General features: G+C 36.8%; 1 protein-coding gene across 1 annotated transcript in view; it reads left to right on the forward strand.

Annotated features, from left to right (window-relative positions):
* ASXL3 (ASXL transcriptional regulator 3) overlaps window positions 1-27,121 on the forward strand; it is a 166,276-nt gene that overhangs the window by 8,687 nt on the left and 130,468 nt on the right. The window contains exon 2 of the mRNA XM_081263304.1: window positions 24,838-24,920. Coding sequence (XP_081119430.1) covers window positions 24,838-24,920 — 83 coding nt within the window. The remainder of the gene's footprint in view (window positions 1-24,837; window positions 24,921-27,121) is intronic.

A 27,121-nucleotide genomic window follows, 5' to 3' on the forward strand; every position in this document is an offset into this window, starting at 1 on the left:
TATTGAAACTGTACGTATATGTCTAGGACAGAACTGATCTCACTGAGTCATTCTTCTGCCAAAACACTTTTATAAACCAGCAGGCCATGAGAATCCTTTTTCAATATTGGCAACACTTTTTTTTAAAAAAAATTGATAAGTATTTTCCCTAATAATCTGTGAAATTGAGGGTGTTATGTCCATTTGTTATAACAACCCTCTCATTTTGTGGTACTTTCTGCAGCCTTAAATTTATTTTGTGTTCTTTTAAAACACAAGAGACTGGTTATTTTAACATGAATTAATTGATTAAGCTTATCAGCATATTTTATCAGCTTTGGTGCTCAACTTGAGTCCTTGTGTTGTACTTTCCCTTCTTTCTAAATTGCCTCCTTTAACATCTTTTTTTTTTTTATTTCGTACATACATGACAATAGTGGAATGCATTACAGTCATAAACTTTAACATCTTTAATTATGTGAAGCCCTCTAGGTCTAAACACTTATTGTTTGCACATCTAAAATGTGCTTTCACTTTTTAAACTGTTTTGAAACATAGACTCACATGATGTTATAGGAATTAGAAAAGTACCAGTAGCACATCTTTTATTTTAAAAATGGAGAAACTTAGCAGGAAAAAAACTAAGAGACCCCATATTGCCCTTAATTCATAATGATAATTTAGCTAGTTACAAAAGCCTCAGTTAACTATCCATAGTATTTTAGAAATGTTTCTTCATTGTGTTCATTCATCCTTGAATGTGAGACTTTGGTCTAATGTTATTCTTTTTTTGTATTTTATTTAGAGGCAGTGTCTCACTGAGTCGCTTAGTACCTTGCTGAGTTGCTGAGGCTGGCTTTGAACTTGTGATCCTCCTGCCTCAGCCTCCTGAGCCTCTGGGATTACAGGCGTGGGCACCCTGCCTCAATTGTTATTCTTGAGGAGGAAATAAGCTTTTTGTATCTTATATTTGTTACACATTCTCTGAAGTTTTTTGCAGGCTCCCCCTCTACCCCCACACCAGGGCTGAGAACCGAGCTCAGGGCCTTGCATGTGCTAGGCAAGTGCTCTGCCACTGAGCTAAATCCCCAATCCCAGTTTTTTAAATACTCTGTCTTAATGTTGATGGATGGGTTTGTCTTTATTTTACTTGGTACTTAGAGTATATTTTATTGTCACCATCTTCCTTCCTTCCTTCCTTCCTTCCTTCCTTCCTTCCTTCCTTCCTACCAGGGATTGCACTCAGGGACATTGGACCACTGAGCCAGATCCCCTGCCCTATTTTGTATTTTATTTAGAGACTGAGTTGCTAAGTACTTTGTTTTTGCTGAGACTGGCTTTGAACTTGCAATCAATCTTTCTGCCTCAGACTCCCAAGCTGCTGGGGGGTTACCAGCCTATGACCCCCCCCCCCACCCCAATTGTCACCATTTGGATACTTTAAAATGTGAATCATATTGTATATAACTTGCTTATTGCATTGTATCCCTTCCAGACTGAATTATTTGAACTCTTAAAAAGAGTCCTCTTAACATCTAGTAAATATAGCATCTCTAGCTTATGGGTTAGAAATTGTACGAGAGCCATGGGGAAAGGACTCCTTCCTCATTCAGTATTACTGAACAGAAGACAATGATGGCTGTGTTGACTTTGTCGGGATTATGGGCTTCAACCAACACTGAATAACTGATAATTTGGGGAAGAAATAGAAAGCTTTTTGTTTGTTTGTGCTGTGAAGTAGTTTATATAAACCATCAGGAGGAATCTGGAGAATCAAGCTTGAATTATTGTCAGGAGTCAGTTGGGGCTAGGCAGGAAAAACACACAGTTCAGGTCATGTCACAAGATTAGGCCAATTGGGATGCTGCTACAGGCACCACTCAGACCAGTGATGGTCACTGCTGTGACTCAGTGGGTCACTGCAGTGCTGCCAGTGTATCATGCATGTGTCATAGTCTGCTGTGTTTGCATCCCATGTTCAAGATTCGTGTTCACAGGCAGAAGCATCAAATTGGCAGAATCTAGGTTCCTTCTAGGTTCCTTGGCTGCCAGGGAAGGGTGAGAAGGTATATGTGGCTCCTGTAAATCCTGAAGTAGAAACATATCCATTTGCATTTTCATTGCACATAAGGTCTACGAGATTAAAGCTGCATGTCTTTTCTCTTCCCCATCTCCTCTTAGCAACTCTTCTCCCCTTTCTTTCATTTTTCAGTGAAAGCCACCCCTAGCTTCACAGTTGTTCCAGCTGCAAACCCTGTTGTTATCACTAATACCTTCTTCTGTTTTTTCCTTTTATCCAGAAATTACTGATTTCTACTATTTTTGTCTCTTTTTCTTCAACTCTTTTCAATCCTATCTTTAAATTTGGTTGTAATTTACCTTTAATTCAGTCACTGAGGGTTATGAAGACAGAATGAATTCATGATAGATTTAAAAGGAAGACCTGTTGGTCTTTGAATAAAAATTCAGCCCCTTGGGCAAGGTATTTAACAGCTCTTCATTTTAGTTGCAATGTCTATTAAAGAAGGAATAACGCTAATATCTACTTTGAAGAGTAGCTTGAGTATTTAAATAAGATATTATTCTTATTTAAACATATATAGTAGAGGGTCTGAAGTTGTAAGATGCCAGTTAATATTCCTATGTGGCCACCTTCATCTTCTAGTTAAGTTGCTACAGCCAGTATGTAACTTGTTTCACTGACTCCCCTTGTCTCCTCTGGGATCCTCCTCCTTGAATCTGTAACCTCTGTAAAACTAGCTGTGGTTACTTCCCTTGAGTCTGACTTAGTCCCTCATGGAAACAGATGGCATTATCTTAACGGGGTGATTAAGAAAGTTAGGGCATAGTAAAAGAAAATCACAAGGGAAACCAGGCAAACCTGTGAGGCAAACCAGGGCTTGTGACATTAGGAAGCGGTTACAGTCCTTAGAGTTGGAGGACTAAGAGTGGAGTGGCTGTTTGACATGAGGTGGGCAGAGACGGTCGCAGAAAGCTTTCTGACAGAAGCTATGGCATTTCCAGGTGGAGCAGAGCCTTAATCCCTGCATGAAGGAATGCCCAGTTCATATTCTGAAATCTTTCTCCTATTCTCTGATCTCTATAATTGATGCCTCCTCCTATCAGCCAAATCATCCAGAAGCCAAAGGACAGGTGATTGCATTGAGGAAATTCGTAGACATTGTCTTACTGAGACATAGGACTAGGTGAACATGGGTAGATGGTGGATCTGGAGGTGAGACTGTTCAACATACCTATTGCAGTGTTTTCTAATAGCTTTCTATTATTCCAGGAGTCTCATTCCCAGATGAAAACCTGCAAAACCCAATGGTCTTTTCCATATTCCTCTGGTCTCATTGCTGGATTTTCCTGCTACTGGCGTTCCATACTCCATCCATAGTAAAGTGCTCTCAAGTCTTTGTACTGTTCCTGCTGTTTGTAATTTGCCTGAACTTTGTATGTCTTTTTTTTTTTTTTTTTTTTTTTAGTATTGGGGTTGAACTTGGGCACTGAACCACTGAGCCACATCCCCAGCCCTATTTTGTATTTTATTTAGAGACAGGGTCTCACTGAGTTGCTCAGCACCTTGCTTTTGCTGAGGCTGGCTTTGAACTTGCCTTCTTCCTGCCTCAGCCTCCCAAGCCACTGGGATTACAGGCATTGTGCCACCGCACACGGCTTTCCCTTCTTTTTAATCTGGTAAAATTTTAGGCTTTCTTCAGATTTCAACTCCCATTGAGATGCATTTGTGTGCTCCCAAAGCACTTTGTAGTTGTGATGGTATAATTTTCTGCTTACTTTCTTATTTATACTTTTTGCACTATTTAAGTTGGTTTAGATTATAGTTGAATTCAGTGAATAAACCACAGGAGACTGATAGATCCAGGTCTTCATAAGTTTTCAAAAGATCTGTAAAAATGGAGGAGGATTTTTCCACAAAACTTACGGTTGATTGATTGATTTCTGTGTCATTGGTACTGGACAGTGTAAAGGGATCAAATTTTCCAAGATTCAGTCCAGATAACTTATGAATTTTGAAAGTCTGTATCTACTTTCAACCCACTAGTGGCACCTTTTATTTCATTGGGATTATAATTTAATAGTCATTATAATTAATAGCACTGGAAAAATATTGAGTTCCTGCCATTAATATGTTAGGCATGATGTGAATGAAATAAGATATAGACCTTGACCTTTGGGTAATTAACTTAAAAGAAAAAAAAAAAAGAAAAATCCTTAGGGCTCAAATAAGATTTATCTCTGTAAATTTAAAGTTATGCAATGTAGAAATTCAGTGACCTAGAAGTAATCTTATGTGTTTGATTTTTAATAAGCTACGGTGACAATCTATAAAGGCTTGTTTTGATTTCCAAATCAAAAGAAGAATTATCCGGTACACCGATTACAACACATTTTAGATATGTTTGCAAAGTTAATCATTTTTGTATAAGTAAATAAAATATTCATAAACTTATGTTGTTTCATCCTTTTGAGAACATAGGAATTTGACATGATCTAGCTTTAGTGTATGAATTATATAAAATATTAGTATCACTAAATATAGCTCTGTAGTTTAGATCTGGAATGTCCTCCAAGGTTCATGTGTTAAAGGCTTGGTCCCCAACCTGTGGCACTCTTGGGAGGTAGTAGAATGTTTTTAAGGAGTGAGGACTATCAGGAGGTCTTATATTACTGGGGCTGTGCCCTCTATGGGGATTCTGGAATTCTGGTCTCCTCTTCACTTTTTAAAAAAACAATAATTAATTTATTTTAATTAGGTATATATATATGTGGTCTCCTCTTTGCTTTTGTTCTGGCTGTGAGGCTAATGGTTTTTCCCTTCGTGCACTACCCACCATGGTATGCTGCCTTGACCCAGGCCCCAAAGCAATGGGGGTCAGCTAGTCATGGGTTGAAACCTCCAAAAGTGTTAGCCAGAATAAACCTTTTATCTTCATAAGTGGATTATTTCAGGTATTTGTTATGGAGAGCTGTATAATAGAAAGCTGAATAATAACTTTACCACTAACTAATAAAAACTAGTAATTTTGGCGTACTTATATGCCTAACACTGAAGAAAACTTTGTATATGTCTTAAATTGCCTAATCCTGTGAATAAATGTAGGAGTTATTTTGCACTATTGTCCATGTTTTTCTAATGAAGAAATTGAGATGTAGACATTTTGTTAATTGACTTTTTCTCAGTTGCAAGCAAAATAAGTGTAGCTCTAACTAGTTTAAGGGAAAAAGGCTCACGTAACTGAGAAACGGACTTCAGTTGTAAGTGGATATAGAGATCAGAGAATATCATCCAGGTATTTGCTTTCTCAGACTTTTTTTTTCTTTATTTTTTTTTTCTCATGGTGTCATGCTGCAGACAGGGTTCTATCCAAGTCTTGGAGAAGATGGTCAAGGACACTACAGACTTGCCTCCTCTAAGCTTAGCCATGCCAGTTTAAAGAGACTCCACCTCAGCCTCCATCCTTGTCCCCTGTCACTTTCAAAGTACCAATCCCAGGGAAGATTTTTACCTTTTCCTTGCTTGGCTGACATGCCTATTCTTGCACCAGCAATAGTGCAGGATCAGGTATTACGACTGATTGACATACAAGGATCATGTGGAACAGAGGGAAATTACACAGAAGCACTAGTAAAAGGCAGATGGAAATATGCTTGAAAAATAAATTAGAAATGCCATTGCCTTTGCTACAGAAAGGGTGAGTTAACTTGCTCAGCTGGTAAGTGGGAGAGGAATGACAAAAACCTACATCTGAATGACTTCAGTGCTCTGGACCTGTATGCTCATATAGGTGCTTTCTCATTATTTCTGGTGTTTTATTTATTTTTATTTTTTTAGTATTTTAAAAGTTGTCAACAGGCCTTTATTTATTTATGTGCAGTGCTGAGGATTGAACCCAGTGCTTCACACATGCTAGGCAAGTGCGCTGCCACTGAGTCACAATCTCAGCTCTTCTGGTGTTATTTTTAATGATAATTATTTTACACTAAAAAACATGTTGAAGCCAAGGCAGTCATTAGAACAATCCTAAATATTTCTTTGGTCTGTTTCCACTTAAACAGACTTTCCTAATTTAGAGGCTAGAAGTTACCATGGATGATGGTAACTAGTTTCTAGTTCTAGTTTCCCCATACACACTACTTTCTTAGAGTTATATGTCAATAGCCTTATGTAATACTTATGACTTGGTTTAATACAATTCAGAATCTGGTCTGTTTAGGTCTTAGCACACCAAAATGCATATGTCTGCATGAAGCTTCCAGATAGTTTCTGGATGTAAGTAAATATTTTTATTCACTGACTAAAATGCCAAGTTTCTGAGTAGATCATTACCCTTAGAGGATGTTAACTTTGTCAAAGAGAACACGCTTTCCTTCTGTCTGGAGTGAATCCCCACTCCTCCTTGTCTGAGTGCTGAGGTTGGCTAAATCGGATGATGACTCCTTGTTTCACATAGAAGGCTGTAGACTCCATGGTGTCATTACTGCCACATCCTTATATTTAATGGCACTCTTCTTCTAGATCCCAGGAGAAGCAGACACAGCGCATCAGAAAACTCCTCTTCTCTCTTCTTAATTCCCGCCCTGCTCAGCTTTGTGAAAATCTTCTCATATTTTTCAGCTTGGAAGGAGGTGGATGTGCTGAGGGTTGATATTTATTCATACTCAGCTCTAGGTAGAGGTGCCCACTATGCACAGAGAGTCAAATGTGCCTGTAATCCCAGAGGCTTTGGAGGCTGAGGCACGAGGATTTCGAGTTCAAAGCCAGCCTCAATCACTTAGCCAGGCCCTAAGCAACTCAGTGAGATCCTGTAAATAAAATACAAAAAAAAAAAAAAAAAAAAAGGGCTGGGGATGTGACTAAGTGGTTAAGCACTCCTGGGTTCACTGCCTGAACCCCTGCACCTACCACAAAAAAAAAAAAAAAAAAAAGTAAAACACATTTAGTTTAGACCTACCAGAATCTTTCAGGAGAAAAATGAACAAAAGACACTATTCAACATAAACAAAAATGTTATCTCCTTATTCTCAGTCCTTTTCCAATTTGTGTGTGTGTGTCTCGTCACTTTTACTAATGTAGCCTTCTTCACTAAATTACAGGAACTAAACAGGGATAGTTGGATTGTCAGCAAGAAAAAGAAAAATCAATGGTAAATACCGATATTGCATTTCCTTTTAATCTTCTAATGACTCCACTTTTTTTTTTCAGAATTCATTATTCACTGAGCTCAACTTCATAGCACAAAATGCATTCCTGAAAGTTAAACACATTTTTTATTTGTTAAAAGCTTCTTGGAGATTGAAGCTTTTTCTTAGCTGACTCCACCTACTTCATCTTTTTATGAAATTTTTATCTCTGTTCTCTCAGTGTTATGTGCTAGTGGGAGGCAGTTTTAGTGCAAAAAGCAACTTGTAAGCACATGAAAGATATGATCTAAAAAATATGAATAATGGAGAAACAAACAGTAGTACTTCATAAAAGTTACTGTTTTGTTTTAATGCTTTCCATGTGTGCTTGTGCATATATCTTTATGCTGATGAAGAAGAAAGATTGTCTTCTATTAAGTTCTTAAAAATCTCTTTCTTTCATACATAGGCAATGAGATATTTTCTTACAGTCAGTAGGTTGGTGCACAATTCTTTCACATTTTCTCCCCAGGGACATGTAGTAGGATTGTACTCCTTTGCTGCCTTGAAGTTAGGCCAGGAGCATATGGTTCATTTTGTTACCTTTGTCTTGAAGCTTTTCAGGACAATGTTTGAATCTCCTTATTTCTTTCTTAGCTTCATTGATCACAGAAGCCAGTGGAAACTTGGGACCAGGTTAATCTGTTTCGTGGTTAGACATACAGCTGTGAGTGAGAAGTATCTGTTGTACTGCACTGTGATTTGGGTTTGATCTTGCATCTCTCTGCCTTTCCCAACAGATACAGTACTTACAGCAAACCTGGTATTTTATTCCAGGCAACTTTTTTTTTCCTTTATGAGATGCTAAATGTATAATTACATGCTCAGAGGTAGATTAGAAAATAAGGTTAAGCCCCCCTTTTTCCCCATCTGCATTACATTAAATTGATTTATAAAATTTTCCTCTCCACTATTTGTGCTCTGGTATGTTGTTACACCAGTAAACAATAAAGAATTTTTATTAGCAAGAAAGTTCTTTTTATATTTCATTTTAGATACTTGTTTATATTTTTGCCTTATGAAATAATTGCTTTCCCTTCCATCTGCCTCTGGAGGGAGGAACATTTTCTGACCAGAAAGAATGGAACAATTACTGTTAACAGGTATTAAATTCTACGATAGTTGAAGAGATAGAAAAAGGGCACTTGAATATTTTAAATGTGTTCAGGTTTCCAAGTCCAGACAAATTGTGTTTCACTGAAAAGGGGTGGGAAGAAGACAGCAGACCCTGTCTCAGTACTGCTTTCTTCCTTTCTTTCCTTTCTCACACTCCCACCAGCTACCTCTTTGGCAGAGGGGAGTACTAATCCAGAAGCACCCCAAAGAACAGATTCCATTTCCCTGCCATTCTGTCTCAGAGAGCCCTGGCTATGTTTCCAACCCACAGAGGGCTCAGCCACCCTGGGGCTGTTTCCCACCAATCCCCACTCTTCCCTAGATATAGTATACAGCAACTCCTGACAGCCCACAGACTCCCCATTGAGACTTACCCCTTCATGTAGGAACAGGAAAAAAAAAATGAAGAAATCCAGGCTTGAAAGCCTGCAGACTTTCATTCCATGAGGAATGTGTTGACCACATGCATCCTAAACCAGATGAACCATGTTTGTCCAGCTCTTCAGTCCCAATAGCCAGCCATTTCTATTCTGTGTAGCAAACCCCAAACTCAAAACCAGGAAGTTTCTTGAAATTTTCTCCTTTTTCTTTTTCTTTTTAATATTTATTTTTTTAGTTGTCATTGGGCACAGTACCTTTATTTATTTATTTTTATGTGGTGCTGAGGATCGAACCCAGGGCCTTGCACATGCTAGGAGGGCAATCCACTGCTGAGCCACAATCCCAGCCCTCTCCTTTTTCTTTTGTGTTAACATCTATTAGTAATACAAATTAACATATATCACTGTGACATTACTATGCATGTATACATCTTCATTGATCATGTTCACTTTCCTTTTTTTTCCTGGAATTTTCTGCCAATCCTGTCCTCAATTGATGATGGAGTTGTAAATACACAATCTCTGACTTTTTCTTTTCTTTGTTAGTATTACTCTATTTTTTAAACCATTTTAAAAATTTATTCTAATTAGTTATACCTGACAGTAGAATGCATTTTGACATACTGACAAATGGAGCACAACTTCTCATTCTTCTGGCTGTACACGGTGCAGAGTCACACCAGTACTGTAATTATACACGTATATATGGTAATAATATCTGTCTGATTCTAGTGTCCTTCACATCCCAACAGCCCCCACCCATCCCCTCTCTCCCCTTTATACAAATGAAATTTCCTTCATTCTCCCCATCCCCCTGCCTCTCTATGGATCAGCATCCACTTATCAGAGAAAACATTCAGCTTTTGGTTTTTTGGAATTGGCTTATTTCACTTAGCATGATATTCTCTAGTTCTATTCATATGCCATAATTTCATTCTTCTTTAAGGCTGAATAATATTCCATTGTGTATCTGAATCACATTTTCTTTATCCTTTCATCTGTTGAAGGGCATCTAGGTCAGTTCTATAGTTTAGCTATTATGAATTGAGCTGCTGTAAACAATCACCATACCTGACTTGTTAAATTGTAGTTCTTTGTTTTTTTTTTTAAACTCTGGCATGATTTATCTGCAGAAGGCATGGATTTTCACAGTGAATTCCTTATCTATGAAAAATTTGACCTTTACTTGGGGATATAGCCATTTAATTATTATAGGTAAGGCCACCTATAAATTGGTTGGGTCATAAAACAGAATTTCATCTTCTCACTTTAATATCCCACGATACAGTGCTGATATATTTTATCTTTACTTCCTGTACTAGAATATATACAGATTATCCACATGTTCATCATCTAATGTGTTCTCCGAACCTGATGGCAGGTGTTTTCATACCTAAAACCTGAATGCTACGGTGGTTAGCAGTACTCTCCAGATTTTCTGTAGTTTGCTTGCATTGGGAGGACTGATTCCTTGTGAGCTTAAGGCCTACTCTCTGTGGTTGAGTGAATGTAAGAGAACAACATCTGGTCTAATTTATCTTCAGGCATAATTTAATAATGCTGAATGGTAACCTCCGGGAACAATTGAAGTAAGAGTTTATGTGAGTGCTAATTTAGGGTTGGGTAATAGGTAACTCTTTCTTGGTGTTCTTTGCAAAAGATAGAAATTTTGATCACATCAGAGTTGATCATTTTTCTTTATTCTGATATCAAAATGTGGTATCATAGAGTAGTGAGCTCTCAGCCTGGTGGAAAGTAGAACTCAGCTTCTAAAATCAGAACTGTAGAAGGCGAGGAAGCAATAGGGACTCTCTGATTTCATAAAGAATCTTTGGTTGGCAAAAGTAAGTTTTAATATTTCATTGCCTCCTTAACTCTTTAAGACCTAGCCTGTATTTCAAATCAACAAATACTGACTGATTGAAACCAGTTCTGCTTGCTGTGCATCCTAATGAATGTGGCCTTCAATCTTATAATACATGGCTTAAAAGGCAGGACCAGAGAGAGAGGTAGGAGGGGAATAGGGTTGGAAAACTTGGTTATTAAGATGGTAAAGTATATCAACTAGCATATGAAAATAGTTAATCCAAGAATTTATTCTGCGTATATCTTTTTTTTCTGCGTATATCTTAATGTAGATATTTCAGTGTATCATAATTACTTGAGTATAGTAAACCAGGGTGAGAGATCTTTGAGTTCATTTTTATATAAACTAGGATGGTAGTTTTTTTTTTTTTTTTGCATGACTCTTATTAGAAATAGGGATGCAGTATTGCATAAGCCTACTTGTCTGGAGAGAGGCCTCTGGGTCATATTTCTAAAATCTTAGGCTACCTGCTCATATTTTAAAAATGGTAGTACTCTGTCTGAAGCCTGTCTGTGATCAGGAATTCTTTCACTGTTACTCATCAAATTTAAGTTTGAGATGAAGAACTTTTACTATTGGAATTATTTATAGCTTTGCCCAGTAAGGTCCCAATATTATAAAATTGTTTAATTTTTAAGATATCATCCTTGGATGAATCAAAGTGCATATTTAACAAAGGGATACATTCTGCCTTTCCAACATTTTAGTTTATTATGAGTTTGAGTTGCCAGCGATGATGAGGTTTTAGTAGTGGTTTCTCTTCAAGCCATCAGAAAAATTAGCATCTGACTTACAAGCATTTATTATGTTTTGTACTTTTAAATTTTATTATTATTATTGTTTGTGGTGCTTGAGATCAAACTCCAGGCCTTTATTTGATATCCTGTGAAAGGAACCAACTATGAGCTTAATAATTAGTGTAACAGACATGTGGTAGCATTTCTTATCTAACCAATTTAATGAAAAGAACATGTCAAGAAAGCTCTCAACTCTATTACTTTCTGCACAGTGATTTATTTTCTGAGTTTGGCTTCTTCTACACAGCTAGGAACATGGTTTCTAGCAAATCAGAGCCACATCCCATGGTGTCATTACCAGAAAGCTGGTGAGATTTATTTTTGCCAGATGATCAGTGACTGCCTCTCTTGTGTACCAACCCCAAACATCCCCCTATCCCATTGTTGGTTGTCAGGTTTTTAGCATCTATGGCAATATGACACCTCCCATTGAAACTAAAAAATGGCAAAGAAGAGAGTAGGGAGTTGAGCACAAAATCTAGTAAATTGAGTGCTTCAGTAACTCTTTGTCATTTGTTCATCATGTTTTTATTCATCAGGCAAGTTTTTATTAAGTACCTACCATATGCTGTGCAAACACACAAACACAGATACCATGATAATCACACTTGCACGCAGTCAGAATTATAATATTACTGCTAGAAACAGGAAAGGCAGAGGTTATTTCTATGTAGACTAGATTAGCATTTTGAATGAAGATGAAAGAAGACATGGTTTAGTGTCCTTTCATTTTAAATCTGTTTCTAAGTAAATTAGATTCTTGCTTCCCTCCCCTCCCCCACTAGAGTAAGCCAGAGAATACATGTCTCTGGAGAATAGTGATGGCTTGTTTTATTGTATTTCATTTTGGAGAATGTGTGTGCTTGGCAAATATTTGTTAAATCAATGAATTATTGAGGAGGTGATGCTGTTGCCCAACTATAGTCAGGATAAAAGGTTTACTATTAACTGTGACAAAATGAGCATCATTATCTTTGTCATTCTTCAACATTTAAGTGGGCAGAATGGAATAATTCCATATAGCAATGTAATTTTATACAGTTATCTAAAAATATATTTAGCAACTAATTCCTTCTGGCAGATACATCTGGATGCTGTGTCATTTCAGTCTAGTTTGTGGGAATAAGACTGAATATTTTTCCTGACTCAGATTGAACAATGATTAATATTTGCTTTAGAAAAAAAAATAGGTCTACCTATATTATATTTTCTCCACTGTGCTTTACAGTATAAGTCATATAACTTGTTGTGAGTGTTCATTTTTGGTTCTTTTTGGAGCAGATTTTTCAATTAGTTAATAACCATTTTCATAACATGCATGATTAGTATAATTTATATAATATAGAGATTGCATAAGTGTACAATTTAAAGATTATGAAAGTCATTAGAGATTTTACATACAAAAGCATAACAGAGTATGAAATTACCTTCTTTGACTTTTTTCTTCTATAGGGTAACAGTGGTTGACTGAATGTTTTTATATGATTTGCATTTATATGGATGGGGATTTGTGGGAGTGTGTATGTGAATACCACATACACTCAACTGTATACTTTTATCATGCATATTTTGGAGAATGTGTGTGTTGGAAAATATTTTTACTCATTTTTTTTTTTACTGACATCCTTCCATGTCAGTACATATTTCTTACCCTATTTTTTCTAATGACTATATATTATTTTATGACATTTGTGTATCTTCATTTAACTATTTCTTTTAGAATTGGATCTTTTTGTTATAATTTCATATAGTGCTTTATTAAAGGTGTGGCATGGGTTGTAGATTCCTGTAAGGAAAATACCTAAAAGTGCACTAGGTTCCATAAATGGTACTGCCTATCTTTTATATTTTAATAGTACTGCTAAATTACCCTCCAAGTAAATTTGCACCATCTGATCCAAGAGAGTATATTATGATGGCGAAACACTTGGTGTAGGAAGCATGGGTTTGAATCCCAGCTCTGCTTCTGACTTGGGAATAGATTGGTATCTTGGTTCTATGATGTACAGAAAGCAGTAATACCTAACTTAATGGGTGATTATGGAATTAAATGTGTTAACATAAGTCAATTCTTAGAAAAGTGCCTGGCCTATTTCTATCACAAAGTGCTTCTATTACAGAGTGCTTTCTAGCATTATGTAACTATTAGCTGCTATTATTAACACTAGAACCTTGTAAGGCTTCCCAAGGTCTCTAGTGATTGCTGCTTCAGATTGTCATCCTGCAAGCAGGCATGGTGGTGCACGCCTGTAATTCCAGTGACTTGGGAGGCTGAGGCAGGAAAATCATAAGTTCAAGGCCAGGCTCAGCAAGTTAGCAATGTCCTAAGCAACTTAATGAGACCTTGTCTCAAAAAAAAAAATCATCCTGCAGAATGATGTTGGTTTTGACCATCAATATTCTGTTGTCTATTTTCACATGGACATCGGTTTTCTCTCCATATGTGAGCAAAAATACACATGAAGCACCATAATTTGATGATACTGCATTAGTCCCACCATTGGCAAATCTGTTTTTCAGAGTTACCTGTTTATCCATAGTTACTAACAAAATACAAATAAATTCTAGTTTTGCCAGGCATGTTGGTGCACGCCTGTAATCTCAGCGGCTCTGGAGGCTGAGACAGGAGGATCATCAGTTCAAAGCCAGCCTCAGCAATGGTGAGGGGCTAAGCAACTCAGTAAAGACCCTGACTCTAAATAAAATACAAACTAGGGCTTGGGATGTGGCTCAGTGGTTGAGTTCCTCTGAGTTTAATCCTGGGTAACAAACAAACAAAAAAACACCCAAATTCTAAGTTGTAGAACATATGATCTTGATTTAATCATATTAGCCTGTGGGAAAATTATTTACCTGGATTATTTCACCTAATATTCTCAATTATTTTTTAATTATATATATATATATATATATATATATATATATATATATATATATATATATATATATAAATGGGAGTTTCTACAGCACAATATATATCTTCTCTGTTTGCTTTTGCAAAAACCTCAGTGAGGTGATTGTCCTTTACTATCAAGGACTATGAATTTGATAACAGACAATTCCTTTAGTTTAGAAATAGAAAAAGCATTTATCTGCTTTGACAAACTTTTGTTTCTTTCACTCAACTAATGTGAATTAACAAATTCTACTTTTGAACTGCCATGAAATCAGGACATGTTCTAGATCAGACACAGCAACTTTATCATCATTTAGTTTTAAAACATTTCATTATATTTGTCTCTTTTTAAATTATCATGTTTCTTTTAAGAAGGTGTCATAACAATTTCTGAGATTTCAGTGCATAGTTGCTTGGCTCCATCACTTTGGGCTTGCGACAGACAAAACACCATAATGGAGACTGCATCATGATAGAGTGAAGTATTCATGGCAGCCAGAAAGAAAAAAAAAAGGATGTTAGTGATCCAGGATGTCCATATCCATTTCAAGAACATTCCCCTCAGTAATCTGACTTTCCTCTACCAGAATCCACCTTCCAAAATTTCCACCACCTCCCCACACCACTATAGACCTTCAACATATAGACTTTCGAGAACATTTGAGACCCAAATCATAACTACAGGAAAAAATATACTGATGTGGAAAAGAATAAATTGATTTGCTATATTCATCTTAGGGATGATCTACACAGGCTTTTGCATTAAAGTAATGAAAAAAAAAAAAGAAGGTGTCATAAGAAAGTTATATTGGGGCTGGGGATGTGGCTCAAGCGGTAGCGCGCTGGTCTGGCATGCGTGCGGCCCGGGTTCGATCCTCAGCACCACATACCAACAAAGATGTTGTGTCCGCCGAGAACTAAAAAATAAATATTAAAAATTCTCTCTCTCTCTCCTCTCTCACTCTCTCCTCTCTCACTCTCTCTTAAAAAAAAAAAAAAAAAAAAAAGAAAGTTATATTGACTACAGTTGGGATAAGTAATGATCAAATATCTGCTTAATGACAGGACACGGAAATAGTACAGATGGGACCTGAGAGCGCTGCTGATAACCATGGGAAGGACCACGAGAACAGGAGAACAGTTGTCCAGATGAACTAGATTCAAATCTTGTGCTCTCTCTTTCTAGCTATAGAACTCTGAGAAAATTAAGTTAACACTGCTGTGCCTTAGTTGTTCCTCTGTGGTTTTTTAAATGAGGCTGATAACAGGCCCGACATCATAGAGTTGTTATTAGCATTGAATGAGATTATATGCATCACAGAATAAGGCCTGCTTCAGAATAACTGTTATGTAAATATTACCAGAGATATGAAAAATTGTGCTCTATATATGTAATAAGAATTTTAATGCATTCTGCTGTCATATATAAATTAAAAATGTTTTTAAAAAGGGAGGACAAAGTTTTCAAAATCATAGCTTTATCTCAACTCTCAGTAAAAATTCTGGAGTATATTATTAAACATATGACAATGAACATTTAGAAATTAAAGTAAAGATCCATGAAAGGCATTATGGATTCTCTCAGTTAATTTATGCCAAACTAAATTAATCTATCTTTGATAGGATTATCAGACTTATACATCAGTAAGATGTGCCTATTAGAGCTATGCTTCAGCTAGTTATTTGACATTAGTCTACTTGAAACTCTTTTAGAAGTGATGGACAATAATGATCTGATAGCATTAGTAAATGGATTTGTAGCAGATTGAACACCTACAGGCAAAAAATATTGATTGAGTAATCAGTATCAGTCTACAGGAAGATTCTAGTAGCCACAAGTTTGTTTTCCACTGCCTTGTGTGACTCTGCCATGGATCACTTGAAGTCATACATCAAAATCCTGCCAGTCAAGGGTGTGGGTATTACAGAATAAAAAAGGAACTTGTTATGGTTTGGATGTGAGGTGTCCCCCTAAAACTCACATATGAGACAATGCAAGAAGGTTTGGAGGAGAAATGATTGGGTTATAGCCTTAATCTATTCTTTTTTTAAAAAAAATATTTTATTAGTCATCGATGGGCCTTTGTTTATTTATATGTGGTGCTGAGAATTGAACCCAGTGCCTCACACATGCTAGGCAAGTGCTTTACCACTGAACCACAACCCCAGCCCCCCTAATCTTGAATTAAGCGCTGATGGGATTAACTGAGTGATAACTGATGCAGATGAGGTGTGGCTGGAGGCAGTAGTTCATTGGGGACATGGCTATGGGGTATATATTTTGTATCTGGAGCAGGAAGTCTCTCTCTCTCTGTCTACTTTCTGATCATCATGTGAGCTTATGAGCTGCTTCCCTCTACCACAGGCTCTGCCTTACCTTGAGCCCTGAGGATTGAGACCTCTGAAACTGTGAGCCTCCAAATAAAATTTTCCTCCTAAAATTGTTCTAGTCATATCTTCTAGTCCTAGCAGGAAAAAAAAAAACCCACAAAAAAACAGTTGATTAAAACAGAACGTGAGCAACTGGCCAACAGAGTACTTTATAAGCTTAAACAAATAGCCTGCAGCTTAAAGATAAAATTTACTCAAGTTAACAGTGTCCTTTTTTTTTTATAGGCCTTTTTTCTGGGCATGTAGAAATCTGGGGGAGATTTCTTGGATGAATTGACCTTGGATAATCAAATACTTGTGACTAATAAGATTTTAGAGGCTGCACAAATGGATTGAAACAAACACAAGTGCAAACAAAAATCTGTTTGGCAAGCTCGGAAAATGCACCACAGAATTGTGGATGTGATTTCAGAAGCAAATGTTGAAAGATTCAAAAGTTTTCATTGACTGACAGTGTGAGATGGTTGCTAAAAAGAGAAAGCGTTACATTAGGTTCCATTAATGTACTTATAGGAGATAGAAAAAGGGATTTAAGGGTTACACAATATTGTATTTTGATTAAACTGTAAAGTATTTATCATTGGTATTTGACTAATTTATTGTAATGAGTATAATTCTCAAAGACAAAGCTGTGTTTTAAAAGTGAATTGGGAAACTGAAGAATATTCAAAGGAGGGTGATATTGATGGCATTGTTGCAACCGTTTTTACTTGAGGACTGATGAAAGAAACTGAAGCTCCATTAACCTGGAAAAATAGGGAGACTTGGCTCCTACTAGTGTTAAAAACATGTGGCAATATGTCATGAGTAACAAACCTTTTTTTAACAGTTGCCTTTTAAATGTATATGTAAGGACAGTGCTTATAATTTAATATTAAATAATCATTGTTATATCCAAAGGCAAAAATGAGGATTATTCGGTAGAAATAAAAGGGAAGTAGAATTTTTATTTGATGCATGTAAAAGACTTAATAATTGTAACAATTATTACTTTTTTAGAACATTGGGTGAGCTCTGGGTGTCTCTTGCTTTCCATTTTTCTGTGTAAAATTTCCATTTTCCAAGTAATGTCAACTGTGCCATGAAATTGGGCACTGTGTGGTGCAGATTTTCCTGTGAATCTATGGTGGAATATGTTTGGCCTTGGCCAGGAGATGAGGAATGGGAATATGTGACCTGATTTGTACAAACTGGTGTAGTTTACTCAGAAGATCTCAGAGACCACTTCTAATGTCCTTCATTTTCTTATAGCTCTATTATGGGTTTTGACAAGATCTGTTTCTAGACTAAGTAAAGGGTCTTTATTTATTTTTTACAATAGTGCTAGCTAATGTTTATTATTAACTCTAACTACTGTAGGTAGTCATTTGACTCATTGGAATAATAAGTACTTGACATTCATTATCTCATTTAGTCCTCACAATGTTTTTTGTGAATGACAGAATGAAAAAACTGAGACCCAAGGAGGTTAAACATCTAACATCAGTCAGTTAATGAGTAGGGGCTCCTGGTTCACCTGATTGTGCCTTCAGTATTCTATAACATTCCAAATATTGGATGAATCAGTATATCCCACCAAATTACCTTGATCTTTATTTATTAGAGCCTATTTAGCAGTGCTATAATCTGGGGATATAGATGTGAATGAGAACTAAGACCCTTGGTCTCATGAGGTTTGCAGTGTAGCAGGAAGAACATCATTAAACAGGTTATACTAATTAATGACAGTTTTGACAGGTGCTATCGGGGGAACATACAGTTTAAACCATTATCTGAGCATTCAAGAAAATGTCTGATTGTTCTTAAGAGTGAGATTGTTGTAGTGGGGTTTTGAAATAGATCCTCTGTATAATATCTTGATTAGAGGATCTCCATTTCTATAAAAGCCCTGTGCTCATGATGAGGAGCAGTTTAACTTGTTAAAAAGAGCAGAATGGGCTAGTTCTGTCACTTACTAGCTGTACCATCTTGCAGCATATTACCTTCTCAGAGGGTTCAATTTTTGGGTGTAGTAGGGCTGATTCTCTGGGCTATTATAATGCTATTTTCCCTGCCAAGTCACATAAACATGAATACTTTTATAGCGTACATTTTTTCATAAAATGCATTAAACTCAAATGGAAAATTGGAAGTATCATCTTTAACTCCTTAATTAGTAACCACATACACTGTCAGTGGAGGAAAACCTAAATGAACTGTAAATACCAGGCAGCTGGCAAGGTGCTATAACTTTTTATGTGATTTATTTTTTTATCTGAAGACTACCAGTGATCCAAATTCATTTTTCATCAGAATGACATGGACCTTTGAGATTTTTCAAGAGTAATAGAAATAGGAAATGTTACCTGTGGGAATTCTGGAGTCTATTATAATAATGAGAAGCTCCTAATGAGGACTTCTCACATAAAAGTTGTCTAATAAAATATTAGCTGCTCTTATTACATTTAAACATTCCCATCATCAATAACATCATGTGGATAGGTCCTCTTCACCCACTTACTAGCTTTATGGCCTTGTTCAACTCTGTTCATCACACAGAATGTTAATGATACTGTTTTTTATGCATCTCACGGCATTGTGAGGATCAAATAAAATAATATGTTGTGGGAAAGCAAATGAAATACTATATGTTGTTTGAAAGTACTCTGCAATTGTGGAGAGCTATATAATGGCTTATTGTTGTTATAACCCCATAATCATTTACCAAGGACACAGGCCTTAAACATCTAAACACTTTAATGAACTGCCACTATGGATTAGGGGAAGAACACAGTAAGTTAGAAAAAGGGTGACAGCCTGGTCATTGATATCCATTTAGCATTTTACAGTTGTAAACACTGAAATAATTTTTAAATTGTACAGAGTTTTTTTCTTTTTTTGCAATCACATAAGTAAACTCTCTGAAACTTTAATTTAGGACCCAGAAGGCCAAAATTTTAACCTTTATGTGAACACTGTTCTAGTGTGTTTATCTTATAGACACTTAAAGTGAGTTTTCTGTTTGAAAGGCACTAAGGAATTTTTGAGTAAGCCTTAAAATGTCTGAGCCAATGTTCCTGAATCAGAAAAGTACTTAAGAGAGTGAACCTAATGCATAGAAAGACACATTCTTCACATGGCCTGTGCCCTAAATGATTTGGCATACCAGCACTGCCCTTCCTGTAGCTAAGATTGTGGATAATGGGGGAAGGAAATATCTGGGACGAGTCTGTCTTGCTTCAGTTGCATGAATTTAGATGTTTTTGACATGGGCTCTGATACAGTAAGTCAGAAACCTGAAATCCAGTGGTGTATCTGCACATTTATTTGTTTACTTCCTGGGAAAAAATAAAAGACCTGTCTCTAGGAAGGTAGCTGATGATATGTATCTTTTGTGTCCCTGGCCACAGGGGAGTTCCCATTTTTGGAGACCAGTGTTGAATTTGAAACTTTTCCTACAGGAGCAATGCTGTAGAAAGAAAGTAGGTAAGAACTGAAAGGATTTGAGAGTTGCAAGGTAACTCCTGGAGAGTGAGAATGAACAAGAATCACAGATATGGCTCTCCCATAGGAGACCAGTCACTGTACAAAGAAAGAAAGGGCATTTCATGTAAAGATTGATCACTGGTACAGACTAATTTGTGAAGAGACAGTGATATGTCTGACCAGTGTTTTCTAATTACACTCTTCTCTTGGCAGTGCTTATTCTAATAATTCTGGCTACAGCTTATCCTAAGCAAAATGCTGCAGTTTTAGGGGCCTGTTTTTGAGGAAGCAAATGATAAGTTAACTCAAATTTTTAGCAAGTTTTTTGAAATGAGTTACAAAAGATAAATTTTCAGCCAAAGTATGTAGGAAAGAGAAACAAAACAGATACTAGAAAGAAGATACAATTCATATCATTTGTTAAAAAATTCCAATTCTTTGGTACAATTAGAACTATTAAGAATTCAATTAGGGCTGGGGATGTGGCTCAAGCGGTAGCGCGCTCGCCTGGAATGCGTGCGGCCCGGGTTCGATCCTCAGCACCACATACAAAGATGTTGTGTACCACATACAAAGATGTTGTGTCCGCCGAAAAACTAAAAAATTAAATATTAAAATTCTCTCTCTAAAAAAAAAATTAAAATAAAATGCTCCCTTATATATTAAAAAAAAGAATTCAATTAACTATTTCATATAGATAATAATTATCAGTTCTATGGCTTTTGTATGCATTTGCAGTAAAATGTGAAAATATTATATTAAAAAGTTTATTCATGGTTGCAACTGAAAATACAAAACAATAAGGTGGTTATTATGGATTTTAAAATTAAATTTAAATGAAATACCGTGTTGGAAGTTTCTAATAAATATTACTCAGCAATAAAAGAGAATAAAATCATGGCATTTGCAGGTAAATGGATGGAGTTAGAGAAGATAATGCTAAGTGACGTTTAGCTAATCCCCCCAAAACAAATACTGAATGTTTTCTTTGATATAAGGAGGTTGATTTATAGTGGGATAGGGAGTGGGAGCATGAGAGGCAAAGACGAACTCTAGATAGGGCAGAGGAGTGGGAGGGGAAGGGAGGGGGCATGGGATTAGCAATGATAGTGGAATGTGATGATCATTATTATCCAAAGTACATGTATGAAGACACGAATTGGTATGAATATACTGTGTATACAACCAGAGATATGAAAAATTGTGTTCTGTATGTGTAATAAGAATTGTAATGCATTCACTGTCATATATAAATAAAAAAATTAAATTAAAAAAATAAATAAGTGATATAAAGGTACTATGTCCAACTACAACTAAGAAAATCCCAATAGATTAAAAATAATTTTTTTAAAGAAAAAAATAATAATAAAATAAAGGTATCATGTCCATCTACAACTAAAACAGTATACATTAAAAAAAAAAAAGAAGGAATAATAGGAGCATCATCCTGTTCAGAGCGCAGCGCACTCTAGTGTGATATCAGTTACAACAGTTTAGTCAGAGTCCTGACAGTGATTATCTGAAAGATCAGAGAGACCCAGAGGGATCCTTGCATAAGCCACAAGGACAGTGCTTTGCAGTTTTGAGACCCTCAGGATTCCCAGATGCACCTTTGGCCATAAGTATGGGGACTTGTACCTTCCTCATATCCAGTTCAGCAAGAACAGCTCTGTTTGTATGTTTTACGTATTGGGTCCCCACATTATATATAGATTTCATATTTTGAAAGCTTTTCATCATCCTGGTATTTATATAGGGCAGAGGATGCTTCACTTGCCAGTGGAACACATACCATCGGGGAAATGTGGCTTTTAATAGGAAATGGGGGTTTATGTTCGTATTCACCTTTGCATAAAATGTAAATTTCAGAAGAATTAAAAAGTATATACAAATGTTTGATGGGGCTGGGATTGTGGCTCAGTGGTAGAGCACTCGCCTAGCACGGGCGGGACTCAGGTTCGATCCTCAGCACCACATAAAAATAAAGGCATTGTATTGTGTCCATCTCCACCTAAAAAATAAATATTTAAAACATGTTTGAGAGAAACATTTGCAGATATTTGCATGCTCACTGGGTAAAAGAAATTTCTATGCATTTAAACAGTAGAAGCCAGTGGAAAAGACCAATGGACTTGCTTGCATAAATATAGAAAACTTTGCACATATAGATAAAATATCTAAAACAGGTGAAAAAGAAGGCCAAGGTGTACCCCATAGCTACAGGTTTACTGGTACAGTGGGTGGTACTCAATCTAGTATTTGCACCTGAGAGCTTAGGATGCTCTTTACTTGACTGGGGCTTTTCCTCACTTCAGTGTTTTAGAGTATGGCTGCTTGTGAGTCTGTTCATGTCTTTGCTGTGTGTCACATTATTTTGATGGTATCAATGTTTTGTTCTGTGAAGGTAATTTCTTTTGTTCCCCTCATGTGTACACAACTAGAGCTCAGTACAGCTTGCTCACACCCAGGAACATGCCCTCCTCTGTCTTCTTTCTCTGTCTTGCAGGAACTGAGGGTGGCTTCTGGTGTCTGTGTGGCTTCATCATTTCCTTCCTGCCTCTCTTCCACTTCATGATGTAATTCTTGGCACTTTTACTTCCTTTATAGAGTAGGATGTGATGTCATAGAGAAGGGGACAGGGCTATCCAAATTCTCTCAATTGCTGGGAGGAGCTGCCCAGGTGTGCTGAGGGGCCTGTACTCAGGAAGAGAAACAGGGAATCCTCCACAGTGAGTAACCCCACTTTCAAGTGCACCCAAATTTCTGTTAAAATATTGTCCAGTACACTGGAGTTTCTTCTTTGGCCCTTTCTAGACGGAATCATTTTGCCTTTAGACATTCCCAGTTCAGCTCAATTTTCCTCCTCCTTACCCTTCTCCCTTCTTCCCCTTCTTTCCACCATCCTGTTCCTCTCCCCTCGGTTCCCCTCATCCTTGCTTGGTGTGTGTCTGTGTCTGTGTCTACTGACCTTCTACCCATATCTTTTATGAGAGACCATCTGTGTTCCCAGCATTGCCTCTCACTGGGGTGATGCCCACCCTATATGTAGTACCTGTGACCACAGCATCTCCTTTCAGTGATTCATAATTATACACCGTTCTTCTTACAATTCCTCTTTTTTTTTTGAAAATTCTGTCAGCTTTTTTTTTTGTTTCCATGTCTATTTATTTCTCCCTTTCTATGTGATAAAATCTTTTCCCCTTTTCAGCCTTATTATGCAGTTTCCTTATTGCCTTTTTTCCAAGATTTTTATCCTTCAGTCCTCTTCCTGATGCCTGTTTCTTTTATCTCCTTTCCCAGTTTTCAGTGCACCTCCTCTCGGTGTCCTCCTCAGGGAGGACCGTTTTCCTTCTTTCCTGTGGACATACCAGTTGCCACGCTCTCCTTCTAGTGTGGCTCATATGTCTGTATCCTGTAAAGCACTTACCAGCAATGAGTCAAGGAATGAGTGAGATTGGGCAAGGGGGGGATTGCCTGGGAATAAGGGAGGACAAGGGAAGCAACCTGAACACGAAGCGGGGCAGGCTGTGTGTGACTCTTTGGAGTTTGGGGACCTCGCTGGACAGAGCCTTTGCTAGTAAACTAGTTGAAATTTGGCCAATGACAGTCAACGAGATCACAGAGATGTTTTGAATGGATTGGGAAGCCTTTTAGGGTAACCCTGTTAATTCTTAATAACTGTGATCCTTCTAGTAAATAATTATAAATGAGAACGCTAGTATCTTTAAGTTGCACGGGGCCATGATTTGTGCATGATGCTCCAGTGTAACATAGTTCGGTGTCATCTACCCTTGAAGGAGGTCATTGTGAAGATTTGTGTAGACTTGGTTCTTGTGCCCATGTATGGTCCCTGGGGTCCACATGGGTGAGCAACATGGGCTCTGCTACTTACCACTTTCACTGCATGGAGTTGAGTCCCTGGATCAGTAAGGGAACCTGATTAGGGCTGATGGTCTAATGCCTGTGAAAATAATGAGCTATGTTTCACGTATTTCTATGCCCTTTGTTTGAGGTAAACCCCTTCCCAAAAGAATAAGTAGAGCAGAAGAGGAAAGAAAATGGGACTGAGGTCATGAAACTGAGATGGGCTGAATGGAAAGAGGAAAGGATTTACTTGAAATTAATTGGAAAAGGCAAAAGAAAGGAAACTGAGCTGAACTGGAAAACACATAGCACTGAGTGACTTTGGCTCCTATATGCTTATTTCAACATTTTAGCCATGAAGGTTTTATCTTCTTTCTCATTTTAAAAAAAAATATAAATGAGATTGATCAAAATATGAATCCCTTGATGATGTTTGTGACCAGCATTCTGTTCTCTGCTACTGGTAGCATTCAGGCTCCATGTTTCCAAGGTCCTGAGAACTTAGGAAACATTTTACATTTTAACAGCCTGGAGACATGACTTTAACCATGAAATATTAGCAATTTTTCACATAAAGGAAATTACATACATTTATTGACTTGTTTCGTTAGGTTTCATTTTTTTTTTCTTTTTTGGTGTGTATGCCTTTGTGACATTTTTTCAAGAACAGCCCCCCTATATGTTGCAGAAATTGCCATTTTAAAAGTTCATAAAAAAAATTTGGACACCTGAGCTGTGTGATGGGAACATAACGTTCACATAAAAGCCCCTTCCCCCTTAAAACTTTAAATAAAAACTGCATGATTTACATATATTTTCAGTTTTTATATTTCCATATAATAATCTAGAAATTTTATTTTTATTTTTATTTTTTAGGCACTAGAAAAACATCCCAACTCACCAATGACAGCAAAGCAGATATTGGAAGTCATTCAGAAGGAAGGGTTAAAAGAAACAAGGTGAGTATTCACATTTAAAACATTTTCCTTTTTCATTGACTAATAATTGTCACTAGTTGTGCAAAATAGGCATACCTAGATTTTGACATTGTAGCTGATGGTGAATTAAGTACTACCTGCAATTTTTTTTTCTGTGATTGCAGAATATTTGGATGACCTAAGATTTCCTTGGAACTGCCTGTTAATAAATTACATTAGATGGGTTCATATAGAATGTATTTTGTTAACAAAGAGAAGCACTGTGGGATTTAGCCCCTGATTGCAGTTAGTCCTGTTTCTCTTTTTTGTTAAGTGGAGATTGTGTTTCTAAAATTAAGCAGTGAAAGTGAAACTTTTACAGGCTTAGTAGATAGATCCAGGATATAAAGATGAGCTGACACTGATAAAATTCAAGTGCCAATAAGTGTGGCTGGGAATTTAGTCTTCCTATATTGAAGAACTCTACTTGTAGTGTCTTTTATCATCTGTTGAGCCTTTAAAAAAATAACAGCTTTATTGAGATTGAATTCACAGACTACAAAATATGCCCTTATAAAATGTACATTTCAGTGGTTCATATTATATTCACAGAGTTTTGCAATATTACTGCTGTCTAACTTTAGAACATCACCCTAAAATGAAACGCTATACACGTTAGAAGCTACTTCCCATTCCCCATTTCCCTTGCTTCTGGTAATCTCTAATCTTTAGTGTCTGTATGGATTTGCTATTCTGTACATTTTATCTAAATAGAATTCATATAAATGTAGCTTTTCAAAATTTGATGCTTAATGTGTTTTCAGCATTGATCCATGTTTTAGCAAAATCAGAACATCATTCTTTTTTGTTGCCAAATAATATTACATTGTATGGATATACCACAATTTGTTTACTTCTAATGGTCCTTTGTTTTTATTTGTGTGTTAATTTCACAGTTTGGGTCTTAACCAGCAGGGTAGGGCTGTGTATATATTGCTTACAAACACACACACAAAAGGAGATTCATTATAGAAGGGAATGACTATAATAATATCAAGTGTAGGCCATTGACCACATTTATCAAGTACGTTATTTTGCATGAGTTGTCTGTCGCTGACTAGCAACATCATAGTGGCAGTGGTTGTAATTTGGTGAAATGTTTTGATCAATATGGAAATAGAACTGCTAAGAGAAATGAATATCTTCCTGAGCACCTATAACTCTTGTAACTTTAAAGTGTGGGTAGCATCAATCTCTAGCTGTTTAAAACATATCTTTTGCAAGTTAGACCCATCAGGTATAGGACACTGATGTACAAATTTTCATCTGTTTTGGAGACTTTTATGCCTGTTCTGAAGAAACAGGCTGAGATGATGTGACCACACCCATGCTTGCAGTAGTAGCTCCCTCAGGTAGTGGTGGCAGTGATACAGTTAGTTGCTATAGGAGACCCCTAGCTCTGTCGAAGTAGATGTTGTTCTCAACCTGGGGTCGGTGTGAAGAGGTAAGGAACAAAATGTGGAAAACTGGGAAGTTAATTTTCTCCTGGCCACCTGTCAATACCCTGAAAATATTTATGACATTTAGCACCGAAAATGTATGTGCCACAGCCAAAAGAAAAGAGGGAGTAAATGTCTAAGGAGATGCACTCCTGTCGAATGTGAGCTCTGTGCCAGAGGAATCTGCCAGCACAGACACGAGCTGCATCTCTTACAAGCAGATGTTTGAAATTTGTTCATTAAGATAGTCTTCTCCACAGGAGTGACTCTGCTGCCATTTATTGTTTCGAACTGTGAGATCTAAAATTCCTGCACTGGCTCTCGGCAGCATTTTAATTACACTTATTATCATAACAGCACTATTTCATGTTTTTCAAAATGCTGTTCCTCCCTGAATGGTATTTGAAAGGGTTTTAAGTATACATAGTTAGTAGAAACAAGCAAACACCAAACAAAACAACTCCTTTTTTTTTCTTCTATTTTTCTTTTTACTTTCTTTCTTTTTAATTTTTTTGTGGTACTGTGTATGGGTCAAACCCAGGGGTTCTCGACTACTGAACTACATTCCCAGCTCTGTTTATTTTTTATTTCAAGACAGAGTCTCACTAAGTTGCCCAGGCTGACTCAAACTTACGGTGCTCCTGCCTCAGCCATATTGCTGGGATTATAGGCATGCATGACCACACCTGGCAAAACAATTTCTTTAAAGATTAAAGAACATTAAAGTGGGAAACATAAACTCAT

The sequence above is a fragment of the Spermophilus citellus genome (genome assembly GCF_964194105.1).
Source record: "Spermophilus citellus genome assembly, chromosome: 12".
NCBI lineage: Eukaryota > Metazoa > Chordata > Mammalia > Rodentia > Sciuridae > Spermophilus > Spermophilus citellus.